The sequence below is a fragment of the Sebastes fasciatus genome, chromosome 14 (assembly GCF_043250625.1).
Source record: "Sebastes fasciatus isolate fSebFas1 chromosome 14, fSebFas1.pri, whole genome shotgun sequence".
NCBI lineage: Eukaryota > Metazoa > Chordata > Actinopteri > Perciformes > Sebastidae > Sebastes > Sebastes fasciatus.
Window position 1 is genome coordinate 31485132 of NC_133808.1, and position 26764 is coordinate 31511895.

General features: G+C 40.3%; 1 protein-coding gene across 1 annotated transcript in view; it reads right to left on the reverse strand.

Moving 5' to 3' along the window:
• Positions 1 to 26764, reverse strand: part of neb (nebulin) — a 106347-nt gene that overhangs the window by 42902 nt on the left and 36681 nt on the right. Inside the window, exons 46-99 of the mRNA XM_074657902.1 lie at positions 26474 to 26677; positions 24923 to 25027; positions 24681 to 24788; positions 24277 to 24588; positions 23983 to 24186; positions 22329 to 22433; positions 22128 to 22235; positions 21725 to 22036; positions 21431 to 21634; positions 21182 to 21286; positions 20974 to 21081; positions 19282 to 19593; positions 18972 to 19175; positions 18746 to 18850; positions 17747 to 17854; positions 17345 to 17656; positions 17051 to 17254; positions 16478 to 16582; positions 16279 to 16386; positions 15876 to 16187; positions 15588 to 15791; positions 14214 to 14318; positions 13897 to 14004; positions 13496 to 13807; positions 12599 to 12802; positions 12411 to 12515; positions 12207 to 12314; positions 11807 to 12118; positions 11596 to 11700; positions 11350 to 11448; positions 10177 to 10278; positions 9976 to 10083; positions 9583 to 9894; positions 8315 to 8419; positions 8107 to 8211; positions 7915 to 8019; positions 7716 to 7823; positions 7501 to 7611; positions 7127 to 7324; positions 6652 to 6756; positions 6462 to 6566; positions 6264 to 6368; positions 6073 to 6180; positions 5871 to 5984; positions 5584 to 5781; positions 4226 to 4330; positions 3991 to 4095; positions 3784 to 3891; positions 2333 to 2440; positions 2120 to 2227; positions 1924 to 2028; positions 1725 to 1829; positions 1536 to 1634; positions 1345 to 1449 (exon numbers count right to left, since the gene is read on the reverse strand). Coding sequence (XP_074514003.1) covers positions 1345 to 1449; positions 1536 to 1634; positions 1725 to 1829; positions 1924 to 2028; positions 2120 to 2227; positions 2333 to 2440; positions 3784 to 3891; positions 3991 to 4095; positions 4226 to 4330; positions 5584 to 5781; positions 5871 to 5984; positions 6073 to 6180; positions 6264 to 6368; positions 6462 to 6566; positions 6652 to 6756; positions 7127 to 7324; positions 7501 to 7611; positions 7716 to 7823; positions 7915 to 8019; positions 8107 to 8211; positions 8315 to 8419; positions 9583 to 9894; positions 9976 to 10083; positions 10177 to 10278; positions 11350 to 11448; positions 11596 to 11700; positions 11807 to 12118; positions 12207 to 12314; positions 12411 to 12515; positions 12599 to 12802; positions 13496 to 13807; positions 13897 to 14004; positions 14214 to 14318; positions 15588 to 15791; positions 15876 to 16187; positions 16279 to 16386; positions 16478 to 16582; positions 17051 to 17254; positions 17345 to 17656; positions 17747 to 17854; positions 18746 to 18850; positions 18972 to 19175; positions 19282 to 19593; positions 20974 to 21081; positions 21182 to 21286; positions 21431 to 21634; positions 21725 to 22036; positions 22128 to 22235; positions 22329 to 22433; positions 23983 to 24186; positions 24277 to 24588; positions 24681 to 24788; positions 24923 to 25027; positions 26474 to 26677 — 8244 coding nt within the window. The remainder of the gene's footprint in view (positions 1 to 1344; positions 1450 to 1535; positions 1635 to 1724; positions 1830 to 1923; positions 2029 to 2119; positions 2228 to 2332; positions 2441 to 3783; positions 3892 to 3990; positions 4096 to 4225; positions 4331 to 5583; positions 5782 to 5870; positions 5985 to 6072; positions 6181 to 6263; positions 6369 to 6461; positions 6567 to 6651; positions 6757 to 7126; positions 7325 to 7500; positions 7612 to 7715; positions 7824 to 7914; positions 8020 to 8106; positions 8212 to 8314; positions 8420 to 9582; positions 9895 to 9975; positions 10084 to 10176; positions 10279 to 11349; positions 11449 to 11595; positions 11701 to 11806; positions 12119 to 12206; positions 12315 to 12410; positions 12516 to 12598; positions 12803 to 13495; positions 13808 to 13896; positions 14005 to 14213; positions 14319 to 15587; positions 15792 to 15875; positions 16188 to 16278; positions 16387 to 16477; positions 16583 to 17050; positions 17255 to 17344; positions 17657 to 17746; positions 17855 to 18745; positions 18851 to 18971; positions 19176 to 19281; positions 19594 to 20973; positions 21082 to 21181; positions 21287 to 21430; positions 21635 to 21724; positions 22037 to 22127; positions 22236 to 22328; positions 22434 to 23982; positions 24187 to 24276; positions 24589 to 24680; positions 24789 to 24922; positions 25028 to 26473; positions 26678 to 26764) is intronic.

Genomic DNA, 26764 nt, shown 5'->3' on the forward strand with positions numbered 1-26764 from the left:
GAGACTATTAAAGTGGCAATCTTTTAGTTGAATTTCTCATTACATCCCAACAGAAATCAATAAATCAAATGCTCTGACAAAAAAAGAAAACATCTGGAATCCGTGGCTGTCGTAGGACTGTAATAAAATGATTACAGTCATTGTGATTGTGTCAATGGCAAGCAGAATAGTTGGTAATCACCAGAAGCCCTCGACTCAACTTTTTACAGAAAGGACGAGGAAGAAAGCGAGGAGCATCACGGCAGATAGCTCCCATCCTCTCTGCAGCCAGGTTGAGCTCCAGGAGGCACTATGGAGTCGCTTCTGGCAACTCAAAATGTGCTAAAAAGTCCTTCATCCGTACTAGTGCCATCAATATTCTTAACTCAACAAAGCTTACGGCTTGTCTGTCTTTTTAATGTTATTGTTTCTTGAGTTTGGTGAGCTGAAGTCAATAAAGATTTATTGTATTGTATTGGGGGATCAACACCTCTAAATCTGAGGCCATGGTTCTCAGCAGGAAACCGATAGATTGCCTACTCCGGGTAGGGAATGAGTCCTTACCCCAAGTGAAGGAGTTCAAGTACCTCGGGGTCTTGTTGGCGAGTGAGGGGACGATGGAACGTGAGATTGGCCGGAGAATCAGAGCAGCGGGGGGGCGGTATTGCATTCGCTTTACCGCACTGTTGTGACGAAAAGAGAGCTGAGCCGGAAGGCAAAGCTCTCAATCTACCGGTCAGTCTTCATTCCTACTCTCACCTATGGTCATGAGGGTTGGGTCATGACCGAAAGAACGAGATCGCGGGTACAAGCGGCCGAAATGTGTTTCCTCAGGAGGGTGGCTGGCAGTCTCCCTTAGAGATAGGGTGAGAAGCTCAGTCATCCGTGAGGGACTCGGAGTAGAGCCGCTGCTTCTTTGCGCCGAAAGGAGCCAGCTGAGGTGGTTTGGGCATCTAGCACGGATGCCCCCTGGACGCCTCCCTTGGGAGGTGCTCCAGGCACGACCAGCTGGGAGGAGGCCACGGGGAAGACCCAGGACTAGGTGGAGAGATTATATCTCTACTCTGGCCTGGGAACGCCTCGGGATCCCCCAGTCAGAGCTGGTTAATGTAACCCGGGAAAGGGAAGTGTGGGGTCCCCTGCTGGAGCTGGTGCCCCCGTGACCCGAACCCGGATAAGCGGTTGAAGATGGATGGATGCATTGTATTGTGTTATTTGGGCATGCAGTTTAAATGTTGGAAAAGGACACACAGGTGCTGTTACCACCAGTAAACAGGATGTTGTCAACTCAGCCAGGACTGAAATCTTAATGATTGCCACTTTAACATAATATGATAAAGTGTGTTTTTGGGGAAAACGACTCACGCCGCTCATGTGGGTCTTGAGCTCAGTCACACGGTTATACTCCGGTGTGTCCAGAACCACGGAGAAGTTGGCGAGGTTCTTCTTAGCCTCCACCGGATAGGTCACCTATAAAAGACAGGAACACAGAGGATTGTGACGCCACTGCAGGAAGTTCATTATGACTCAAAATGATATAAAAGGGAAACACATACTCTTTGTTTGTTGATGTTGCGGACGTGGATCATCTCCGGGGTGTCGTACAGGAAGCAGCCGAAGCCTCTCAGCCACGTCAGATCCTCTTTGTATTTCAGCTAAAATAAAAAAAAAAAAGACAAAATGATTTTAACGAACATTTTCTAACTGAAGTTTTAAAATTGTATGTGTCTCTTTTCGCCCAATACCTCGCTGGTGATCTCGTTGACGTGGAAGCAGTGCATCAGCTGGGGCGTCATGGCCAAAGGGATCATTTGGCCTCTGCTGTTGTAGTACTTCTCTCTGTAGCACAACTAGGATGTGAAGGAGAACGATGAATAGAACAGAATATTCAACTCCACATGAACAGAAATAGGTGCATGAATGAAAGTGAAAGTGGTTCCATACGTCGCTGAGGTGAGCCTGGTTCATCTTGACTTGTTTGATGTCGGGGGTGTCGTAGGTTGTGTGGATCTTGTCCTTGGTCTTGTGGTAGTCCTCCCGATACAGACGCTGAGGAAGGGAAGACGGCAACACATGAGATTTATCTAGTGCATAAAAAGTATATTAATAAAAACAGTAGCAGCGGTGTGTGTTATCTTACGTTGTTGGTGATCTTGTTCGCCTTCCTTGAGTTGACGAAGCTGACGCCCTCTGGATGAAGAGTGTAGGCCTTCGCCTTCGTCATCTCATAGGCTTCCTTGTACTTCACCTGCACGAATAACAGCAAAAGTAAATGATTCAAAACAACGTTGACAGTCAGGTTCAATTGAATTAAAAGAGTAACTGGCTGATTGAAGACGGCGACTGTACTCACATCGCTGGTGACGACGCTGTTCAGCTTCGCCTGCTTGATGAGCGGGGTGTCGTGGGGCAGCGAGTAACCAGTGGGCATGGAGCTCTTGTTGGCCTCCTGGTACCAGTTCTGAGAGAGGACAAGTCAACGGGGTAAGACAGGACGCATACCAACGCCATCACATAAAGAGTTCTATGTTAGAGAGTTGAAAAACAACCTATTGAAAGATTTGATTAGTGCCTATAGGACATATTTTGGGAGTAGGGGACTCCAGCAGTGTGTTCCAATCCGCGTACTTCTGTACTTACACTTACTACTCTGAGTGCATAAGTGCGTTCACACTGGGAAGTACGGCAAAATGCAGTGCACTCAAAGTACCCGGATGTTGTACTCAAAACGGTCAGATCGTTGAGTGTGGAACGCTGGACACTTTCCACACTCAACTGTCACCATCTTGGCTACGTAGCGGAAGGGGCGGAGCCACGACCACTATTCAAACATACGTAGATAACAAATAAAATAAACATACCGGTGCATTTTCAGCCAACAGGAGGACACATCGTAGGCGACGACGTTGGAAACGTCATTTCCACTCTGCTTTAATTTTTTTTCAGAAGATATTTTGGCGGGTAGCGAGCCGCGGTCAAATGTTGCGATCGTCATTTCTGGTCAGTGCGCCGCAGAGTATTCGATTTGAGACGACACTACCCCGCTGAAATTTACGCACTACTCAAGTGAGTACAGAGTGCACACAGTGCACTACATTGAAGTGTACTTCTGGAAGTACGTGGATTGGAACACACTTTACATCTTTTATTTTTTAAACTTCATTTAAGTCTCGACATTGCATGTTTGATATCGTCACCGTTAGAGTTTAATGATGACGGCGTCGTCTCGTCTTAGTCGTGGATAAAAAGGTCGTTGACGAACATATTTTGTCATAATGAAATTAAAGGATATGAAGCTCAACATCATGGAGAGCGTTTGGCTGGAAGTGTCTTAGCAATTATAGTTATAAAATTATATTAGTTATAATAGTTTAGAATTTTCAATTGGGTTTTATTCTATTTTAGTTTTGAATTTTCAATTTAATTTTAGATTAGTTTAAGTTCATCTTCAGAGTGCGTTTGCTAGTTTTAGTTTAGTTTTTCAGAAAGGTTTAGTTTTAGTTTTGTATATGTATTTTTACAGTAGTTTTAGTTTGGTTTTGTTAGGGCCAGGTTTAATATCTCAAAAGTACTGTATGTGGATACATATACGGTACATACAAAATACATGGCTGGAGAACTATGTCGTTTTTTAACCAGGCAATATGGTTTAAATCTCAAATGACTGCTCACTACAGCAGAAACACCAGAGTGTGTGTTGTATGGAGCTCCTTCTATCCAGAACTTGTAAAAACATTCTTACATTATACATGTTATGATGTTAATTTCTAAATACTGAAATACTATAAAGGAACGTTTTCTTACATTACTCTGGATGTAGTTAGCCATGCGGGCCCGCTCTGTGTCAATGGTGACAGCCGCAGCGCTGCTGGTTCCCTTGATGTTGGCGTTGTAATCGTAGCGATAGTGCAGCTGGAAAAAAAGAGGAGAACAAAAAGATGAGATGTTTGGTCACGTAATGAAATACAGAATACAGTAATGAGCCAACATTGGGATGAACATTTCACTCACATCACTCAGGTTCTGAGAGTTCTGCTTGGCCGTCTCGTACACCGGAGTGTCCGTCACCACCGAGTACTCCTTGAAACACTCGATGCCTTTGGCTCTGTACTTGTTCTGGAATAAAAACACGACGACACGAGACGATGAAAGTTGGAAACATTCAAACCGTGGCAACGTAACTATAGAACCCAAATAAGTGGAGAGGATGTGAAACTGGGAGAATCTATTGCGAGGGCTGACCAACCTCGCTCTGGAGATCACCAGCATGTTTGACGCGGATGATCTCCGGCGTGTCCCAGGCGTAGCAGCCGATACCCCTCAGCCAGTTCAGGTCATCCTTGTAGAAGATCTGAGAAGAGGACACAACAAAACACACACGTTAAGTGACTTAGTTGAAACGTGACCCGTTTATGGATTCAAAACATATGCACCCTTCTGAAACATACCCATTAAAGCTTCATACTATTTTTGAACTTTATGTTCTTATGTCTTCTTTATTATTCACAACACTGAGGGGTGAATTCACAAAGAATGGATTGCGGCCGCTGATAGCACCGCTATCTGCCCCGTCTCAATGTCCGATTCACAAAAGATATAAAGACAAACACGCCCAGAAAAGTTCTGCAGCTGAGTTCAATTTACCCTTTTTTGTGACGGAAGAGAAAATAAATAAATGTAAAAGACATCTGCCAAAATCAAAACTGAATAAATAAATATAAATACATAAAGGACTCAATAAATAAACAAAAATAATATTAAAAATAAATGTAAGCATTAATTAATTGATAAAATTTGACATAAATTGATATTTCTGTTTTCATTTACTCCTTTATTTATTCACATTAGCATTAATTCCCCATATCTACGTATCTACCCTTCTATTTAATTTTTTTTAATAATTATTAACTTTTAAATGTATTTATTTATGCATTTATTTTGTATTTATTCAACAAAAAAAATTATATATTTATTCATTATTAAATTGTATGTATTTAATTATGTATTTAACCGCCAACTTAATGCATTACAGTATAATAATATGCAGTATTATTAAGGTCTGCCAAAGCCAGTTGATCGACAGCTCAGCCCTTCAAAGAATAGCAAAAGCAATAGGGGAAAAGAATAAGCAAAAGTAATAGGGATTAAAAATAAATAAATTACATTATATAAAAATAAATAGTAGAAGAAATACTGATGGAGTAATTCAAATGCAAAAAATAAATATATACAGAAATAAATGAACAAATAAATTTTAAATTTATTGTTTTATATTTTATTATTTGTCTTCCACAGGTATTTATTCTTTTATTTATTTCTCTTTGTATTTCCACGTTTTTTTATTTACTTATTTATTTTTTTATTTATTCAACTTTATTTTTCCACATTTCTTTATACTTATTCTTTTACAGATTTATTCTTTTTTATGGCAGTTTAGCGGCCGCAAAAGCTGCACAATTCTTTTGTGAATTCGCCCCTCAGTGTTGGCTTCCTTGAATTTTCAATGAAAAATTAAATAAGCAGGTATAAATAATGTGCAAGAATATGGCTGCTCCTTTGGCCAATCTTTAGCTACTGGATATGAAGATGAAAGTAGTTACTCACGTCGCTGAGCTGCTCGTTGACCTTGCGTGCCTGGGTGTACACCTGCATGTCGGGGAGACATATCCACTGGTGCAGAAACTTGCGGTAGTGGATCCCGCTGACGGTGGACTGGGTGTTGCGGGCGGACATGATCTCCAGCATGTCTGGTGGGATGTGGTTCTTGGCCTTGGTCTTCTCATAGTCCTCCTTGTACAGACGCTATGAAGATGGACAACAGACAACCTGTACTCTCCTGTATTCGTCTTCATTAAATGAAATATGGGAGATGAACAACAAAGTGAACTTACATCCAGGACCAGCTTTCCAACTCTGACACAGCGAGCGGTGTTGGGATCTTCCTCCAGAGACTTGGGCAGACTGTAGAGGGATTTGAACTTCTCGTAATCCTCCTTGTACTTCACCTAAAAAGCGGGAAACAGGATTGTCTTTTAAAGGTGAAAGGTCAGAATCCAAGCACAGTCATAACATGGAATGAAAAGTTAAACTCACGCCGCTGAGGATAATCTTCTGCTGTTTGGCGTGTTGCAGGGCGTGTGAGTCGGGTGGGATCTGGTAGCTCTTGGCTTTGATTTTGTCCCAGGCAGAACTGTATTCTTTCTGTTGACAGAAAAGCAAAATGTTTGCACGTTTGTGAACATTTACAAAGCTGATAATCGACTGAAAGGGAGATCTTCACTTACTTTGCTGAAGTAGTGCTTGAAGTTGCGGCACTTGGCGTAGTCGTAGGTATCCAGGACGGTGGTGTACAGGTGCTTCTCCTTATGATAAGCCTCCCTATAGTTGAGCTGTCAATGACAAGTGTTTAATTAATGCTCTCAATTGAACTTAAACACTATATATTAGATATATATGTTTTTAAAAAAGTCCAGTTCACTCACATCACTGGCCCAGGTGTGACCCAGGACAGCAGTCACATAAGCCGGGGTGTCCGTCACAATGGAGTATTGGTTGAAATCTTTCTTGGCATCGTGTCTGTATTGAAGCTACAAGGGAAGATAGTACATAGATCAATTATCATAAATTCAATCATAAATAACATTCCTGAAGGTTTCCCGTGTTGTTACTCACCTCGCTCTGCAGCTCGTAGGACTTCTTGGCGCGAACGATCTCCGGTGTGTCCCAGACGAAGCAGCCCATACCCTTCATCCAGTTCAGGTCCTCCTTGTAGAACACCTGTTGAATGGCACAAAGCACAAAATGGCATGTTCAATAATGGAGAGTAGGGCTGCAGCAATTCATTATTTTAGTAATCGAGTAATCTGCCGATTATTCCAGCAATTAAATGAGTAATTGTCATAAATAATTACTTTCTGTAAATAATCTGTGCAATAATTCAACTGTGCAATAATTTGTGCAATAATTCAACAGTTCATGAAAAACAATGCTTTGCCTGGGGTATCTCCTCTTAAAGAGAGCTTTTATCAAATTCCAATTAACCACATTTTGTATATATATATATATATATATATATATATATATGTATATAAAGTTGATGTAAAATCAGGTACAAGCAGCAGCAGATGTGCCCTGAAGAAGGACTTACATCACTGAGAATCTCATTGGTCTTGCGGGCCCGGATGAGGTCCTCCTGCTCAGGGTGGCAGGTCCACTGGTGCAGGTAGGTACGGTAGAGGACGTCGCTCAGCATGTCCTGGCATCGCTTAGCAACCTTGTTGGCGATGATGTCAGGTGGGAGGTGGGTCTTGGTCTTGTTTTGATTGTAGTCATGGTGATAGACCCTCTGTGAAGACACGCATACCATGGGAGAGTTATTGACATTTCAATCAACAAATTCACCTAAAGTGAATCTTATGTGGATTAAAACAAATATGAATCCTAATATCTGTTCATAAAAGTGATTAAAAATGTTACATGAAGAAGATTTAGTTTATGGTGTGGAATAAAAGGACATCTTACCAGTGCCTTGTTCTTCTCCTGCTGTCCACAGCGCATCACCTCAGGGAAGTCCACCAGGGTCGCGGCCATGTAGTGACCCTTGGTCTTCTCATGGGTATCATGGTACTTGACCTAGTAGGATCCAGAATAACACATGTCTCAACTTTTGTTTACATTCTGTGAGAAGAAAACTTATTATCAGCGATGACCACCATAACGAAGTGTAGGACACTCACATCACTAGCGATCTCTCTGCCCTTCTTGCCGCTGAGAAGTGGGATGTATTCATGATCCAGCTTGTAGCCTGTAGCCTTAGACGTGTCCCATTGTTGTTTGTAGAGTTTCTGAAATCACACAGGCACGATGTTTAAGACAATGCTGATATATGATGTGATATAGAAACATCAAATATTATTAATAAATGAAATATTTTACCTCACTGATGTTCTTGGACACCTCCCTGCTGTGGGCCAGTTGAGGAGTGTCTTCTGAACCAATATAAATACCCTTCTCTGCATTGAAGGTCTCTTTGTACTTCAGCTATAGAAGGAAGCAAAATAACAGAATTTACATGTGATTGTTTATCACCATGCTTCTTAAAATTTAGAAGTGTTAAATTTCACATACATCACTGAGGTTGGCGGCAGCCATCCTCGCCAAGATGAGCTCGGGGCGGTCCACGATCAGGGTGAATTTTCCGAAGAGTTCTTTGGCGCCTTTCTTGTAGAGCCTCTGCAATGTGATGAGATTACAGCATTGAGGTGAGACACGATGAAAGTGATGGGCAAAAAATGTGCTGAAAGAAAACGAGAGACTGAATGCATGTATACGGTACCTCGTTGAGATTATGCTGGGCCTTCCTGACCTTGACGTGGTCAACAGACTCATTGGCCACCCAGCCGCAGCCACGGAGCCATTCCATATCAGCCTTATAAATATTCTGAAGACAGAAAGAAAGACACATATAAGGAAGTTAAGATAGACGTTTCTGTCTGTCAATTTATTGTATGAATATTAGGGGTGGAAGAAAATATCGAAAATATTGAGTATCGCGATCTTATGTTTCGTAATACTGTAACGATTCTCAAAAATTAATAGTTTAATTAACAGTTGACATACCAAAAACTAACTCAGTCCATACTGATGCTGGATGTTACAGGAACTAGTTTACTCAGATTTTATGTATATGGTGGTGTGTTCTTTATACGACAGTTTTCTTAAAATTCGATTTTAAAAATTGCATTATATCGCATTGCTTATAGCATAAGGTGACCATATTTTCAAACCCCCAAACCAGGAGCTTTAAGTGTACCGCACGTTCGTGCACGTGCATATGCGTAATTGTTGCTTGACAGCGCTCAACATCACTACACTGCAGCGGTGCGCTGGGCTGGCTCTCTATATACTTATCTCAGTAGTGGAACATGATAATAAACGTCTATGTAAGTATAATATTGTGTTTTTAATTGTGGTGAAAACCGAGATAATTTGTTAGTGGCTGATGAAAACCGGGACATTTGAGTGTTTACAGATATTTGTCGGGACTCGGGACATCCAGCTTGAAAACCGGGACAGTCTAAAAGCCCCAAAAATTAACTTCCATGGCCTCCGCAATTTCTGACAATGTCAACAAACACGTCACAACACAACCCCATTCAAAGGCACCGAGAGTGAAACAAGGAGCTAGCATTAGCTAATGTTAGTGGGCTAAAGACACTGTCCAAATGAACTCAATCAACTAACTGTAAAATATAACGTTGGTCGGCATCACAAACAGAACACGTACAAAGTGTCTGCTAACCGTGTTAACTGACTCTCGGTCGAATGCGTCGTGGTTGCTCATAGTGACGGCACCTGTGTCCTCGTAAAATCCTTCAATTTGACTGTAATCCATTTTAAATACGTACTCATCTGTGTTCATTTTCTACGGCAAACATTTATGTAAGTTACAACGAGCAATCACTGACGCAATCCGCTGAAAGCTATTACTGTTAGCAAACAGTAGAGTCACTACGACTTGCCACCGCAGTAATGGCGGCGGAGCTATACACCGCCCTAATGAATATGAAAAATAAGTCCTAGGTTAGTGTGATTAGCACTCACATCACTCTGAAGCTCGTAGGCTTTGCGGGCCTGGATGACGTCGCTGGAGTCTGGCATACAGGTCCACTGGTGCAGGCGGGTTCTGTAAAGGTCATCGTTCACTTGTCTCTGGCACTTCTTGGCCAGTTCAAACTGCAGCATGTCCACCGGCAGGTTGAACTTGGTCTTGGACTGGTTGAAGTCCTTCTTGTACAGGGCGTTACTGGCGATCTTGGCTGAGTGCAGAGCCAGCATGATCAGAGGGTCGTCATGGACGCTGAGGGCTCCGATGTGGTGGCCCACCTGCTTACGGTAACTCTCAAGGTACTTATGCTACAGGACGGACAGAAATCATAAATTAAGAACTCCAATAAATGTTCTGATTATGAAAGGAACAGATGTCCCACTACTCACTTGACTCTGCACTTTACTGTTTTGGATGCACTGCTTGATCGGTACGGCGTCTCCAGGCATGAAGTAGCCCGTAGCTTTGACCTTATCCCAATCTTTGGTGTATAGTTTCTGCAACACACGGAAATGGTTATTATAGGTTTATGATGATGCAGTGCTGATAATAATAGAGGATACAATTCTTGAATTGTTGAATCAGCTTACCGGGTGGATGTTCTTGGCTACCTCTCTGGCTGTGGCCAGAACTGGAGTGTCTGTCACCGTGTACTTGATCTTGTCCTTGTGCCAGGTCGCACGATATTTAGCCTGAGTAAAGCGACAAATCAAAATTCAGTTACCAGAACAAAACTCAAATCTGTTCAGTGATTCCCAACCTTTTTTCCTTAAGGGAACTCCTTTTCTATCATTGAGTAAACTGACGACCCCTGACTAAGAGACATATTTTATGGATATTTTATATTATATTTAATGCATTACAATAACAGAACAGAACAACAACGCAATAACTGCAGGAAGTTTGTGTAAAAACAAGCAATTTGGATGCATTTTGAGCAGATTATTTCCTGTTTTCTTGTTATTTTTAGGAACTTTTAATACAATTCTCTCTATTATGTTTCAAATTTTTAACAATCATTCATACTTGATATGCTTCTTTTCTTTCTCCCTGACCCTTGGCCATTGTTCTATCAGCTCTTTGGTTGTTTTAACCGCGTACTTTTCTAATGCAGGACGAGGCTGTTCAGCAGAGAGGAAAGGCTCTGTGAATATAACTTGTGATCAGGTCTTCACCGTGCCCTTACTCTGCTTTTATCCAATAATACAAACTTTAAAAAATTTATTTAGTTTCCTTCACAGAAATGAATGAAATGTAATGAAATAAGATGAACGGCAGCTGCATATTTTTATGTATTTTTTAAAATAAAAGTTGTCTTAGGCTGCATTCACACCAAATGAGGCGTTGCAGCGATACAGCGCAGGGTTGTGCGGCGGTGTGGGCATGTCACGTAACGGCCCGTTAACACCAAGCGACTGCACAACAATTAACATCTTTTGTTCCCTCATGACTGGGTTGTGCAACTCTGGATCGCTGTTTATGTGATTGGTCACCGCAACGTGACGTTTGGTTGCGTTTCTCAAATTCAACTTTTTGCCGCAGGCTTGCTGCGTCTTTTCCGGCACCCCTGCGGTCGCCACCGCTGCAGATTAAACACATTATACCCACATTCAAATAAATGGGAGGACTGCCATGAATGCAGCTTTACACCCATTAAAATCATGAAGGCCTCACATCTCACACCCCTAGTGAGGGTCGGGACCCGCAGTTTGGGAACCAGTGGACTCAAAATAAGCATCTGTATAGCAGAGAGTCGTCCTCACCTCGTTGAGGACATCAGCAGCATTCTTGGCACAGACCAAGTCAACTCTGTCAGTTGGAACTTTGAATTTCTGTTCATCCAACTTGACGCGGTAGCCTCTCTGGAAAACGGCAAGGAAGATATGTAAGAACAATAATTTACTAAAAGATACACGTGCACTCTAAAGATATATATAAATGTTTACAAATATATATAAATGTCTGTGATTTCACGAGTAACTATAAAGTCAAATTGTAGTCAGACTTACCTCAGCCAGGACCTTCTGTGCATGCTTCACCTTCATAACATCCACACACTCATGTGGCATCCATCCACATCCACGTAACCACTCCATATCAGCTTTGTACACAGCCTAAGGAAAACAAAACAGGTGAGAGTTAAAGGGCTAAAATAGGAGTATACATATCAAAAGATCCAATAAATATTTGATCATTGTTATAATCCTGACTTAAACCTACATCGCTCTGCAGATCGTAGGCCTTCCTGGCCTGGACCACGTCGGTGGAGTCTGGCAGACACGTCCACTGGTGCAGGTGAGTTCTGTAGTTGAAATCGTTGACTTGTATCTGGCACCTCTTGGCCAGTTCAATATTCAGCATGTCGACCGGCAGGTTGAACTTGGTCTTGGACTTGTTGAAGTCCTTCTTGTACAGGGCGTCACTGGCGATCTTGGCTGAGTTCAGAGCCAGCATGATCAGAGGGTCGTCCTGGACGCAGCGAGCACCGATGTGGTGACCCACCTGCTTACGGTACGATGCAAGGTACTTGTACTAAAAGAGAAGAGATGAAGGATTGAATGATGAAGCCGAGAAAGTATTAAATTTATGAATCTGTTGTATTTAAAATCCTTTATCTTACGTCGCTAACGATATCTCTGGAAGCTCTAGCCTTCAGCACAGAGATAGCGTCCTCCTTGATATGGTAGCCTTTGGCCTTCTGGTCATCCCACGCCTTTGTGTACAGTTTCTGCACACAGCAAGAAAATATGATCAAAAAGAATGCAACAAATGAGATATTTATATACTTTGAATATAGGCAGAACTTGTAATAATGCAAACTTACATTGCTGATGTTGATAGCATTGGCCTTGGACAGCACACAGGCGGGGATGTCCTTTGGCAGGTGAATGCTGAGCTTGTCTTTATCCCAGACTTCCCGATATTTCCTCTGTAAGAAAGAAAACAAACGTTCTCATTTATACAGATATTTGTACAAAATATGTATTGAGTCTTAAATATGTCATTACTCACATCACTGATGTTGTCGGCGTTCTGCTTGGACAGGACTATTTCCGGGAGGTCGGCAATACTGGTGAACTTCACCGTGCTCGGGGGCTGGCGGTAGCGCCTCTCGTTGAAAATAGCCTGGGCGTTTCTAGCTTTGACGACGTCCACGGACTCGTGTGGTGACCAGCCGCATCCTCTCAGCCACTCCATGTCAGCTTTGTACACTGCCTGAAAGACAAAAATCAGTTTTAACCCCAAGCAACCTCCCAAGCACCTTGGAAAGAAAAAAAAGCGGCACGGAGGCGTTTTCCACGCGTTTTTAGACACGGCATGTGTAAGGCTCCTTAGCTCTGTCAGCTCTGTTGCCATTGTTTGCATGGCTAGTTGCTAGCTGCCACCATATTGAGAGCCATGTAGAGGCAATCCCTCAATCATAGATATGCTCTGAATTTGGAATTTAACACCTTTAATCTTTTATAATTTTCTCTCATTTTTGCATAATAGAAACACAAATTTTCTCCCTTCCTCCTTGTGTATGTGTATGGTTTTTAAACTTGCGTTTTTGTTTTTGCTGCTGAAGTGTAAAGCACTTTATGCTGCATTCTTTGCATGAAAGGTGCTATATAAATAAAGTTTATTAATTTGTCTGACTGGTGGATGTCTCAAAGGGATTTTTATTAAATTTGCAGGATGCAGATCTAGGTTCAAAATGTTGGGAGAGATCTGAATATCTAAGAAACCAACAGACGCCAACAACCCTAAAAATGTGTTTGCATGGTCACGAAAACATAGAAACTTAAGGCAATTTCCATTATGATAATGATGGCTTTTGGTGTTACAGTACAAGTATGGTAAGACATAACAACAATCCTGACTTCATCAGCTCTCCACAAGCCAAACCTAAACTTCCCATGTACTCACATCGCTTTGCAGGTCGTAGACCTTTCTGGCCTGGACCACGTCGGTGGAGTCCGGGAGGCAGGTCCAGTTGTGCAGATGAGTTCTGTAGTTGAAGTCGTTCACTTGCTGCTGGCATCTCTTGGCGAGCTCAATCGACAGCATGTCCCCTGGCAGGTTGTACTTGGTCTTGGTCTTTTCGAAGTCCTTCTTGTAGATGTTGTCGCTGGAGATCCTGGCTGCGTTAGCGGCCAACATGATCAGCGGGTCGTCCTTGACACTGAGCGCACCGATGTGATGGCCACATTGCTTGCGGAAACCTGCCTTGTACTTGTACTGAAAATTCGGGATGGAAATATTTTGATTAGTTTCTTAATCATTGCAGTGAAATAACAAGAAGAATTCAGCTTGTGGTACAGACTTACATCACTGACGATGTCTCGGGAGGCCTTGGCTGCTAAAACAGAAATTGCATCTTTGGGAAGGTAGTAGCCTTTGTTTATGGTGTCCACGTAGCCTTCACGATATTGTTTCTGGGGAAACAAGAATTAGGCTGTTAGGTTGTCTGATATATACACCATAATACAAAATACCAGACTATTCTCTTTACACTAGATGTGATTAAAAGGTCAACAATTTCACGACAATATCATTCATTCTTCAAATTTTACCACAATTAACTGATTAAGAGATAAACATGTACTAATTGGTTATAGAACTACGTGACGTGGCAGTGCATTACCAGACTGGTGTTGATTTTATTCTGCTTGGCCAGGACGATCTCCGGGGTGTCCGGTATGACATGAAGGATGGTCTTATCCTTCTCCCAAGCAGAAGTATATGCTTTCTGTAAAAGGCATGTTAACACAGTTTAGTTAAAGTCATACAAAGATTTGATATTATACTTTCAGAATACCCCCCCTTCATAAGAAAACAAAACTAAATGTTGCCACAAGCGACAATTTCCGGGGTTCAAGCTAACACAGACCGGGTCTAAACCTTTGACACTTGCATTAAAGATAACTACCCAGTTTTATGACAATCGGACAGACGCTGATTCATTTCAATCTGTTGCACTGGTAGCCCCCCCTCGTGGTCAATTTGAATGAAACTTTCAGGGTATTTTCCAGATACTTTTGTGGACATATCCTGCAAGTTTCGTGATGATTTGCCCAACTGTTGTGGAGTTATTGATGTGCTGAGCCACGCCCTTTGAAAGTTCATTGGTCAATATCTTCAAAAAGCAATGAAACGTCAACAAGATTTTGTTAACTTTTGATAATGGTAGTCCAATAATGGTCCGCAGAATATTTGATAAAAATTACGGTTATTACGGTTTAGAAGAAGCTGTCAAAAATGTGGTCATATCCTGCAAGTTTCGTGATGATTGGCCCAACGGTTGTTGAGTTAGTTCTATTGATGTGCTGAGCTACACCCTTTGAAAGTTCATTGGTTAATATCTTCAAAACGCAATGAACTATCAACAAGCTTTTGGTAAATTTTCATAATCTTAGTCCAATAATGATCCACAGAATATTTGGTATAAATCGGAGTTATGGTTTAGAAGAAGCTGTCAAAAATGTGGTCATATCCTGCACGTTTCAGGATGACTGGCTCAACAGTTGTTGAGTTATTGATGTGTTTAGCCACGCCCTTGAAAGTTCATTGGTCAATATCTTCAAAATGCAATGAACTATCAACAAGTTTTTGGTAATTTTCGATAATCTCAGTCCAATAATGATCCACAGAATATTTGGTATAAATCGGAGTTATGGTTTAGAAGCAGATGTCAAAAATGTGTTTTAAAAAAAAATCTAAATCGCGGAAAGTCTAGTCAGGTGGACTTTAATTAGGAGTTACGACGTAAGAGTTAGGACTTTTCAAAGTTCAAAATGTTGACTTTTAATTATAGCGCCCCCATAAGGCAGATTGGGGTCATATTTATTGAGCTGCATTTCCACACAATGTCCAATTATTGGTTACAACTTCATATGTCTACGATGAACCATCTCACAGGAATTTGCACAAACATTTCTGAAGAAAAATTAATATCTGGGCTTGAACAATTAAAAATGCAAATAAAAAAAAACAAAATAACATTTAATAAGATCTCTACCTTGTCCATGGTTTGGGCATTGGCCTGAGCCAGGGCGTATGGCATGTCACTTGTCTTGGCAGTAAATTTGAAGGTCCAGGGATGCTGACGGTACTTAAATTCACTCAAGATCTCTCCTGCTTTCTTGGCTTTCTCCACATCAACTGAACCTATTGGCACCCAACCAGTTCCCCTGATCCATTCCATGTCGGCCTTGTAAACAGCCTACAAGTCGGGGAGGAAAGAAACGGGGAGTCACATTGAGTTTTCTTGCAGTCTTCAGTAAACACATTCTGAGACATTACTCACATCACTCTGAAGATTGTAGGCCTTTCTGGCCTGGACCACGTCGGTGGAGTCTGGCAGGCAGGTCCAGTTGTGCAGATGAGTTCTGTAGTTGAAATCGTTGACTTGTTTCTGGCACCTCTTGGCCAGTTCAATATTCAGCATGTCGACCGGCAGGTGGAACTTGGTCTTGGACTTGTTGAAGTCCTTCTTGTACAGGTTATCACTGGCAATCTTGGCTGAGTTCAGAGCCAGCATGATCAGAGGGTCGTCATGGACGCTGAGGGCTCCGATGTGATGGCCCACCTGCTTCCGGTATCCCGCCTTGTACTTGTACTGTGTTGAGAGAAAGAGTGAGGTGATAATTAACAGAATCCTGCACAAATAATTCAATATCAGAGAGAATTTATAGTTTATAGTTACGTACATCACTGATGATTTCTCTTCCACGTTTGGCAGCAACAACTGAGACAGCATCGGCCTTCATGTCGTAGCCCTTTCTGAAGATCTTCTCAACATCTTCCCTGTATATTTTCTGGAAGACAAATGAAAACAGTTGAGTTATAAAATGGAAATTGTGATACCTATAACGCTGATATTTTCTGATAAAAACAGACCAAACGTACCTTGCTGATGTTGTAAGCATTAGTTCTGGAGAGCAAAATCTCAGGTAAATCAGGGATTACATGGTTCTTAACCTTGTCAGCCTCCCAAGCAGCAATGTAGTTTTTCTGTGGCGAGAAACAGGAAAAGAAAATCACAAATTGTTAACACCAGAAGAAAATAAAACAAAAGGTAAACACCAGAAAAAAAACAAAAAACTAATTGTTAACACCAGAAAAAGGAAAAAATATAAAATCTTAACACCAAAAAATTTAAAATAAAATTTTAATATCAGAAAAAGAAAATAAAATCGTTAGGATCAGAATTTTTTTTTTTAAAAACACAAATGGCAAACACCAGAAAAAATAAAAAAAAATTGTTAACACCAGAAAAATTAAAAAATAGAAAATGTTACCAGATAAAGAAAAAAAATGGTTAACATCAAAGAAAATCAAATCAAATCATTAGGATCAGAAAAAAAAATTAAAAAACACAAATGGTAAACACCAGAAAGAGAAAAAAAATAAATTGTTAACACCAGAAAAAAACTGAACAAATCACCAAAATTGTAAAGGAGGGAATGTGATACTCTTTACCTTGTTGATGATTTCAGCATTTGCTTTGGCTAAGACCATGGGCATAGAAGACATGTCGGTTGTAAACTTCTGTTTGTCTAGTTTCAGCCTGTAGAGATGTTCGCTGAGAATTCTTCCAGCATTCTTGGCCTTCAGCACATCAATCGAACCGATGGGGACCCATCCTACGCCCACGACCTCATCCATGTCGGCTTTGTATACAGCCTGTTGGGGAAAAAGCGTAAACATTAAAACACATAAGCTCAGTCGCCATGGCATCATATGTTGAGATATATGTGTCACAGAAGGACTCACATCACTCTGAAGATTGTAGGCCTTTCTGGCCTGGACCACGTCGGTGGAGTCTGGCAGGCAGGTCCAGTTGTGCAGATGAGTTCTGTAGTTGAAATCGTTGACTTGTTTCTGGCACCTCTTGGCCAGTTCAATATTCAGCATGTCGACCGGCAGGTGGAACTTGGTCTTGGACTTGTTGAAGTCCTTCTTGTACAGGTTATCACTGGCAATCTTGGCTGAGTTCAGAGCCAGCATGATCAGAGGGTCGTCATGGACGCTGAGGGCTCCGATGTGGTGGCCCACCTGCTTACGGTACCCTGTCTTGTACTTGTACTGAGGATATCAGCAGAAAAGGTTTTCTCACATTACGTCTAACACCAGTGTGTAAATCACATATAAACAGATATTTGAGGAGTCACTCACGTCACTGATGATGTCCCTGGAGGCCTTAGCAGCCTTGACAGAGATTGCATCCCCAGGGAGGTAATAGCCTTTGTTGATGGTGGCCTCAAAACCTTGTCTGTAGAGTTTCTGAGAAGTAAAACACACAGAGTATGAATACTTTTGTTAACTGTTTTAACAAATGGAGGTCTAATTATGCAACATGATATCACGCCAAAGTGTGTAATAGACCCGTCTGACCACCAGAGAATAGCATGTCTGTGTCACGTTTTGCCTCGCCGAGGTGTCAATAAAGGTGTACAAAAGTGCAGTACCAGCAGGGGACAACCAAACCAATTAGTAAGGCTAAGTTAGCTTTGGGTTGTAATGGTCTCCACCTTCTCGTGTCACTTCTGGTTGCAAAAAACTAAGATGGCCACGGAGATGGAGAAAAAACAAAATGACGACGGCTAGAAACCATGATGGCGACAGACAAAAACCAAGATGGCGGCGGCCAAAAACCAACATGACGGCAACAGACAAAAACCAAGATGGCAAAGGCCAAAAACCAAGATGACGACAGCGAAAAACAAAGATGGCGGTGATGGCCAAAAACCAAGTTGACAGCGATAGATAAAAACCAAAGTGACGACGGTCAAAAACCAACATGGCAGTGATGGACAAGAACCAAGATGGCGATGGCCAAAAAACAAGATGGCGACGGGCAATTGAAATAAGTATGTAAACTAAGTAAAATATGTACGGAAACAACGCAACATCAGTACGGAAAACAGGTCACAAAGGTCACTAACGTAACTTACAAAAGAAAACAGCGGTCTCCTGGTTAAAAGTCCTGTGTTTGTTGGACCCATCCACCTCCCCTCCACCCACCATAAGCAGTCTTTCTCACTTCTTATTCTACATCAAAGCTCTGAGTGTAGCATATTTACACGGATATAATTACAGTGTAATCAGTACAGACTACATGGCTGAATAATGGCACTCTATTCTGGAAAGCTTCGGGCTTTCCGCTAACCTTACCCTGCTCATGTTGATAGCGTTCTGCTGAGCGAGGACGATCTCAGGAGTGTCAGGGTTGATGTGCAGTGTGGTCTTGTCCTTCTCCCATGCCTTGACGTAGAGACCCTGGAACAAAACACAAATAATTCCACCGTTAAATGATGGTATTGACATTGCAGAAATAATAAAAATAGTCATTATGTGCTGTATGCCCTTTCATTTAACCAATAAACTTATGAAGTCTCACCCTGTTCATGGTCTGAGCGTTATTCTTTGCAAGCACGAGGTTCATGGCATCCGTGGTGCTCTTGAAGGGAAAAGTGCTGGGGTGCTGGCGGTACTTCCTTTCGTTCAAGGCTTCTGCAGCCTTCTTGGCTTTTTCCACGTCAATCGAGCCAATTGGGACCCAGCCCGTGCCCTGGAGCCACTTCAGGTCAGCTTTGTAGACGGCCTATAAAGAGCAGTAACACAAAATTCAATTCCTGACATACTTGGTAGCACGAACATGAAATAAAAAAAGACAAAGAGGAACAAATTAGCAGGGAGGCTGAACTCACATCACTCTGAAGATCGTAGGCTTTTCTCGCCTGGACGACATCAGTGGAGTCTGGCAGACAGGTCCAGTTGTGGAGGCGAGTGATGTAGTTGGCGTGGTTGACCTGGATCTGGTTCTTCTTGGCCAGTGCAAAGGCCATCATGTCCACCGGCAGGTTGAACTTGGTCTTGGACTGGTTGAAGTCTTTCTTGTACAGGGCGTCACTGGCGATCTTGGCTGAGTTCAGAGCCAGCACCATCAGAGGGTCGTCCTGGACGCAGCGAGCGCCAATGTGATGGCCGACCTGCTTACGGTATCCTGCAAGGTACTTGTACTGGAAGAGAAAATGAAATAATATTATTGTTTGTTAACAATTGCACACACATTTTGTACAATGGGTAAAATAAAAAAGAATTCACTCACAATAATCTTTTGGCAAACTATAATTAGTTGTCTATAGTTAAATGCATATTGCATTTATAATACAAATAATATCCCTCCAATGAATCGCCACCTTAACGTGGTGGAGGGGCCAGGGGCCCTGGGGATCGAGCTCCAGCTCTGGAGCACGAAGGATGGGTCTCTGGGGCTGGTCAGACACTCTTATAGGGCATTGGAGGAAGGCCAGGGGGCCTGAAGGCCAGCATCTGCACCAGGAGCATGACGGATGGATCTCGGGGGCTGATCAGACTCTCTTGGGGCGGGTGGCAGAAGGCCAGGAGGCCTCAGGATTGACCTCCAGCCCTGGAACCCGATAGATGGCTCTGTGGGGCTGATCAGACACTCTTACAAGGCATTGGAGGAAGGCCAGGGGGCCTGAAGGCCGTGTCCCCCAAGGAGTACTGTGGGGGATACCGTGGGATATGGGGTACCGGGGTCAAGAGCTGTGTCCAGTGGCTGTTGGCCTCCGCCAGGGTTTTCCCTTGTCGCCAATTCTGTTTGTGATTTTCATGGACAGGATCTCAAGGGTCCGGAGGAGAGGGTCCGGTTTGGGAACCTCAGAATTGCATCTCTGCTCTTTGCAGATGATGTGGTTCTGTTGGCTCCATCAGACCGTGACCTTCAATACACACTGGAGCGGTTTGCAGCCGAGTGCGAAGCGGTCGGGATGAGAGTCAGCACCTCCCAAGTCTGAGGCCATGGTTCTCTGCTGGAAAACGCTGGATTGCGCCCTCCGGGTTAGGACTAAATCGCAGCCCCAAGTAAGGGAGTTTAAGTATCTCGGGGTCTTGTTCACGAGTGAGGGTAAAATGGAGCAGGAGATGGGCAGGCGGTTTGGTGCAGCGTCAGCAGTTATTGTACCGGACAGTTGTGGTGAAGAGGGAGTTGAGCAAAGCTCTCGATTTACCGGTCCATCTACATTCCGACCCTCACCTATGGTCATGAATTTTGGGTAGTAACCGAAAGAATGAGATTGTGGATACAAGCGGCTGAAATGAGCTTCCTCAGTAGGGTGCCTGGGCTCAGCCTTAGAGAGAGGGTGAGGAGCTCAGACATCCGGAGGGAGCTCGGAGTAGAAGCACTGCTCCTTCACCTCTAAAGGGGCCAGCTGAGGTGGTTCAATATCTGATCAGGATGCCTCCTGGATGCCTCCCTTTGGAGGTTTTCCGGGCACATCCAACTGGTAAGAGACCCCGGGGTAGACCCAGAACACGCTGGGACGTCTAAAATATCCTGCAACTTTTCAATTAAATAACTAAAATGGAACACTTACATCACTGGCGATGTCCCTGGCAGCCCTGGCTGCTTTAATGGAAATGGCATCATTGCGGATATCGTAGCCCTTCTTCTTGGCGTCTTCATTAGCTTGTTTGTACTTTTTCTGTAAACAAACACAAACATCCCAGAGACGTTAAGTATATAAATTTAGCCATTGAAAGGAATCCATGAATACGAGTTTATCTATTTAATTTTCCACTCACCAAGCTGTAGTTGTAGTTGTTTGCTTTGGCGAGAAGAACATCCATAGCGTCAGGCATGATGTGGATATTCGACTTCTCATTGTTCCAGGCTTCGACGTATGTTTTCTGTAGTCATAGAAATCAACGACATGAGAATTTACCTACATTATGAACTTTGCAAGTTTGCATTTTATGATTAAATCCTTTCTTTATCATATCCATATGTAGTCGATAGTGTTGTTTGACATTATACAATATATGGTTTCATACCTTGTTCATAACCTGAGCGTTGGCCTTAGCCAACACCATGGGCATGTCTTCAGTGGTCATTTTGAATTTGAAGTTGGTTGGGGGTTGACGATACTTCCTCTCGTTCAGGGCGTCACCGGCTTTCTTCGCCTTCTCAACATCCAGTGAACCTATAGGCACCCATCCGACACCCTGCATCATCTTCAGATCCTCCTTATAAAGATTCTGGACAAAACACAAAAGGGTTTATTACGGTGAACGATGATCAAAAACATGAAAACTCCCCACAGTATAAACTCAAGGATTCATACTCACATCACTCTGAAGATCGTAGGCTTTCCTCGCCTGGCGGACATCAGTGGAGTCTGGCAGACAAGTCCAGTTGTGGAGGCGAGTGATGTAGTTGGCGTGGTTGACCTGGATCTGGTTCTTCTTGGCCAGTGCAAAGGCCATCATGTCCACCGGCAGGTTGAACTTGGTCTTGGACTTGTTGAAGTCCTTCTTGTACAGGGCGTCACTGGCGATCTTGGCTGAGTTCAGAGCCAGCACCATCAGAGGGTCGTCCTGGACGCAGCGAGCGCCGATGTGGTGGCCGACCTGCTTACGGTATCCTGCGAGGTACTTGTACTGGAAAAGAAATGAAAAACAAAGTTCCATTATTACATGTTCAGTAATAAATGTATGCTAACTGTTTATTATTGTAAATTCAACAGCTTACATCACTGGCAATGTCCCTGGCAGCCCTGGCTGCTTTAATGGAAATGGCATCATTGCGGATATCGTAGCCCTTCTTCTTGGCGTCTTCATTTGCCTGCTTGTACTTTTTCTGTAAATAAACATCCCAGAGATGTTAAGTATATACATTTATCATTCCAAGGAATCCATGAATATGAGTTTATCTATTTAATTTTCCACTCACCAAGCTGTAGTTGTAGTTGTTTGCTTTGGCGAGAAGAACATCCATAGCGTCAGGCATGATGTGGATCTTCGACTTGTCATTGTTCCAGGCTTCAACGTACGTTTTCTGTAGACAAAGAAAACACCAACACGAGAGCTCATTCATATACTATGCAAGTATGCATTTTTATGAGAGTACAATTTCCTCTTCGTATTAGTATAAGTAGTTCAAGAGTGCCATAAAAAATAATAAATCTGTAAAAGAATAAGAAAATAAATGTGGAAATATAAAATGAAATAAATAAAATAATAAATAAGTAAATAAAAAAATGTGGAAATATAAAAATAAATAACTACAATAATAAACAAGTAAATTATACATGTGAAAACATAAAGGAAAATACATAAAATAATAAATAAATAAAATATGTGGAAATAAATAAATGAAAGAATGAATAAGTAAATAAAAGAATGTGGAAATATAAAGATAAATAAATAAATTAATAAATAAGTAAAAAATAAATGTGGAAACATAAAGAGAAATAAAAGAATAAGTAAGTAAATAAAAAATGTGGAAATAAATACATATATAAAGAATAAATATGTAAATACAAAATGTGGAAATACAAAAATTAATTAACAAAATAAAAAATAATAAATAATAAATGTGAAACTATAAAGAGACATAAATAAAAGATTAAATAAGTAAATTTAAAAAAGTTAAATATTTAAATAAATAAATAAAAGAATAAATAAGTAAATAATAAATGTGAAAATATAAAGAGAAATGAATAAAATAATAAATAAGTAATTAAAAAAATTGGAAATAAATAAAAGAGTAAATAAGTAAATAAAAAATGTCGAAAGCAAAAGTTATATATAACTAAAATAATAAATAAGTAAATTATACATGTGAAAACATAAAGGGAAATACATAAAATAATAAATAAATAAAATATGTGGAAATAAATAAATGAAAGAATGAATAAGTAAATAAAAAAATGTGGAAATATAAAAATAAATAAATAAATAAGTAAATAATAAATGTGGAAACATAAAGAGAAATAAAAGAATAAGTAAGTAAATAAAAAATGTGGAAATAAATACATATATAAAGAATAAATATGTAAATACAAAATGTGGAAATACAAAAATTAATTAACAAAATAAAAAATAATAAATAATAAATGTGAAACTATAAAGAGACATAAATAAAAGATTAAATAAGTAAATTTAAAAACGTAAAATATTTAAATAAATAAATAAAAGAATAAATAAGTAAATAATAAATGTGAAAATATAAAGAGAAATGAATAAAATAATAAATAAGTAATTAAAAAAATTGGAAATAAATAAAAGAGTAAATAAGTAAATAAAAAATGTCGAAAGCAAAAGAAACAGGGACAAGAATGAGGAAAAATAAAGGGATAAAAATAAATTAATGACTTATAAAAAATAAATAGATACGAGAATTTAAAAAATATAAAAAGAGTAATTTATATACAATAAATAATAATCAAAAAATATGTAAAAACATATACATAAATAAATGAAAATGCATTTATTATTATTTTATATTTTCTTTTGTGTATTTTTATTTCCACAATTATTCTTTTATTTATTTTTTCGCGGCACTCCGATGACTCCATTCACTTTGAGGATTGATAGTTTCATACCTTGTTCATAACCTGAGCGTTGGCCTTAGCCAACACCATGGGCATGTCTTCAGTGGTCATTTTAAATTTGAAGTTGGTTGGGGGTTGACGATACTTCCTCTCGTTCAGGGCGTCACCGGCTTTCTTCGCCTTCTCAACATCCAGTGAACCTATAGGCACCCATCCGACACCCTGCATCATCTTCAGATCCTCCTTGTAAATATTCTGGACAAAACACAAAAGGGTTTATTACGGTGAAAGATGATCAAAAACATGAAAACTCCCCACAGTATAAACTCAAGGATTCATACTCACATCACTCTGAAGATCGTAGGCTTTCCTCGCCAGGACGACATCATTGGAGTCTGGCAGACAAGTCCAGTTGTGGAGGCGAGTGATGTAGTTGGCGTGGTTGACCTGGATCTGGTTCTTCTTGGCCAGTGCAAAGGCCATCATGTCCACCGGCAGGTTGAACTTGGTCTTGGACTGGTTGAAGTCTTTCTTGTACAGGGCGTCACTGGCGATCTTGGCTGAGTTCAGAGCCAGCACCATCAGAGGGTCGTCCTGGACGCAGCGAGCGCCGATGTGGTGGCCGACCTGCTTACGGTATCCTGTGAGGTACTTGTACTGGGAGAAGAAATGAAAAACAAAGTTCCATTATTACATGTTCAGTAATAAATGTATGCTAACTGTTTATTATTGTAAATTCAACAGCTTACATCACTGGCGATGTCCCTGGCAGCCCTGGCTGCTTTAATGGAAATGGCATCATTGCGGATATCGTAGCCCTTCTTCTTGGCGTCTTCATTTGCCTGCTTGTAAAGTTTCTGTATATAACGGAGAAAAATACAAGAAAACATTCAAGCATCTTCTGAAAAATGGTGGCGTATTAGTAAGTAAGCTGCTTCAAAAGCTATGACAACAACTTGACTTTATTTCTGAATGTGTGAGAAGGACTCACCAAGCTGTAGTTGGATTTGTTTGCTTTGGCCAGCTGGATATCCATAGCATCAGGCATTATATGGATGGTTGTCTTGTCTTTCTCCCAGGCTTGAATGTAAGCTTGCTGTAATAATAATAATAATAATAAACTTTAATTGTATAGCACCTTTCAAACAAGAAATGCAGCGCAAAGTGCTTTACAATAACGGAAAATAGACAGAATTAAAGTAAAAACAGGGAAAATGAGATTGGATTGAAATGCTTTTTTCATTTTCATTTTCAAACTGGTAGAAAATTGCATTTTAATTTTAATTGTCACTCAAATAATTCTTGAACAAATGGAAAATTAGGCTAAATCATTTATATAATATTTTAATTTTCAAATTTGAATTAACATTTCATTATAGTCCACTATACAGCAGGTTAAGTCTTTGAAAATGAAATTTCAAATTCGGTTTTAATTTTCATTTTAAATTGTTAAAAAATTGCATTTCAATTTTGATTTTGACTTAAATAATTCTTGCACAAATGGAAAATCAGGCTACATTGTTTATATAATATTTAAATTTTCATAGTTGAATTAACATTCAGATATTGCCCACTGTACAGCGGCATAGGACTTTGAAAATTAAATGTCAAACAGCTTTTCCATTTTCATGAGTATGTGAGAATGAAAACATTATTGCATTTTCATTTAAATTTTCAATCAAATAACACATAGATATGTGGACAATTATAACATTATTGTTGAATTACATTTTCATTTTCAAGTTTACATTACCATTTTAATAAAGTCCCCTATGGGCTTCCATATATTCGGGGTATGAATTTAATTTTAATTAATTAAATGCGTGTCTGTTGCACATTTCATTAACTCAAATGTTACACAGGAGAATCTTATATATATATATATATATATAAATATAAAACATGTATATAATCTAAATATTTTGGAACAGACATTACTTTACAATGAAATAGCTTTCAAGTAAATTACATATTACAATCTATCGAACAAGGTTAAATTCTATTTGATAAAATTATCTACTTTGCCGTTACAGTTAATTGTAAAAATCTATGTTATATAAAATTACATTCTTCCTCGATTAATTTATCTGTTTCAAGTGTTGCCATGTTATCTTCCTCCCTTAAAAATATCATCAAATGTAATATGGTGTAAAAATAAAAAAAAACTCTGCATTAAAAAACAATATTGTTAAGTGTAAAAACAGCATTAATATAGAACACGATCAAATTATATTGTCATTTATTTATTTGTAATTCCTTCCTTATTATTACCACATTGTTATTATTATTATTCATATTATTTTTAACATTAATATTATTATTGTTTTATTTTGTATTTATTTAGGAGATTATTACTAGAATTATTATTTATTATCATTTTAACCTTTGTTATGTCTCATGTCAAGTCTTTTCTTGGGTATTTCTCCCCTCTTCTTATCATTGTTGTACTACTTGTAAAGTCGCTGCTGTTTTGTTTTTGCACCAATAAAAAAAAAAAAAGAACACAATAAAATGTCGGGAGCCGTAACTGCAAAGGAAATACCTTGTTGACCGTCTGAGCGTTGGCCTTAGCCAACACCATGGGCATGTCTTCAGTGGTCATTTTGAATTTGAAGTTGGTTGGGGGTTGACGATACTTCCTCTCGTTCAGGGCCTCACCGGCTTTCTTCGCCTTCTCAACATCCAGTGAACCTATAGGCACCCATCCGACACCCTGCATCATCTTCAGATCCTCCTTATAAAGATTCTGGACAAAACACAAAAGGGTTTATTACGGTGAACGATGATCAAAAACATGAAAACTCCCCACAGTATAAACTCAAGGATTCATACT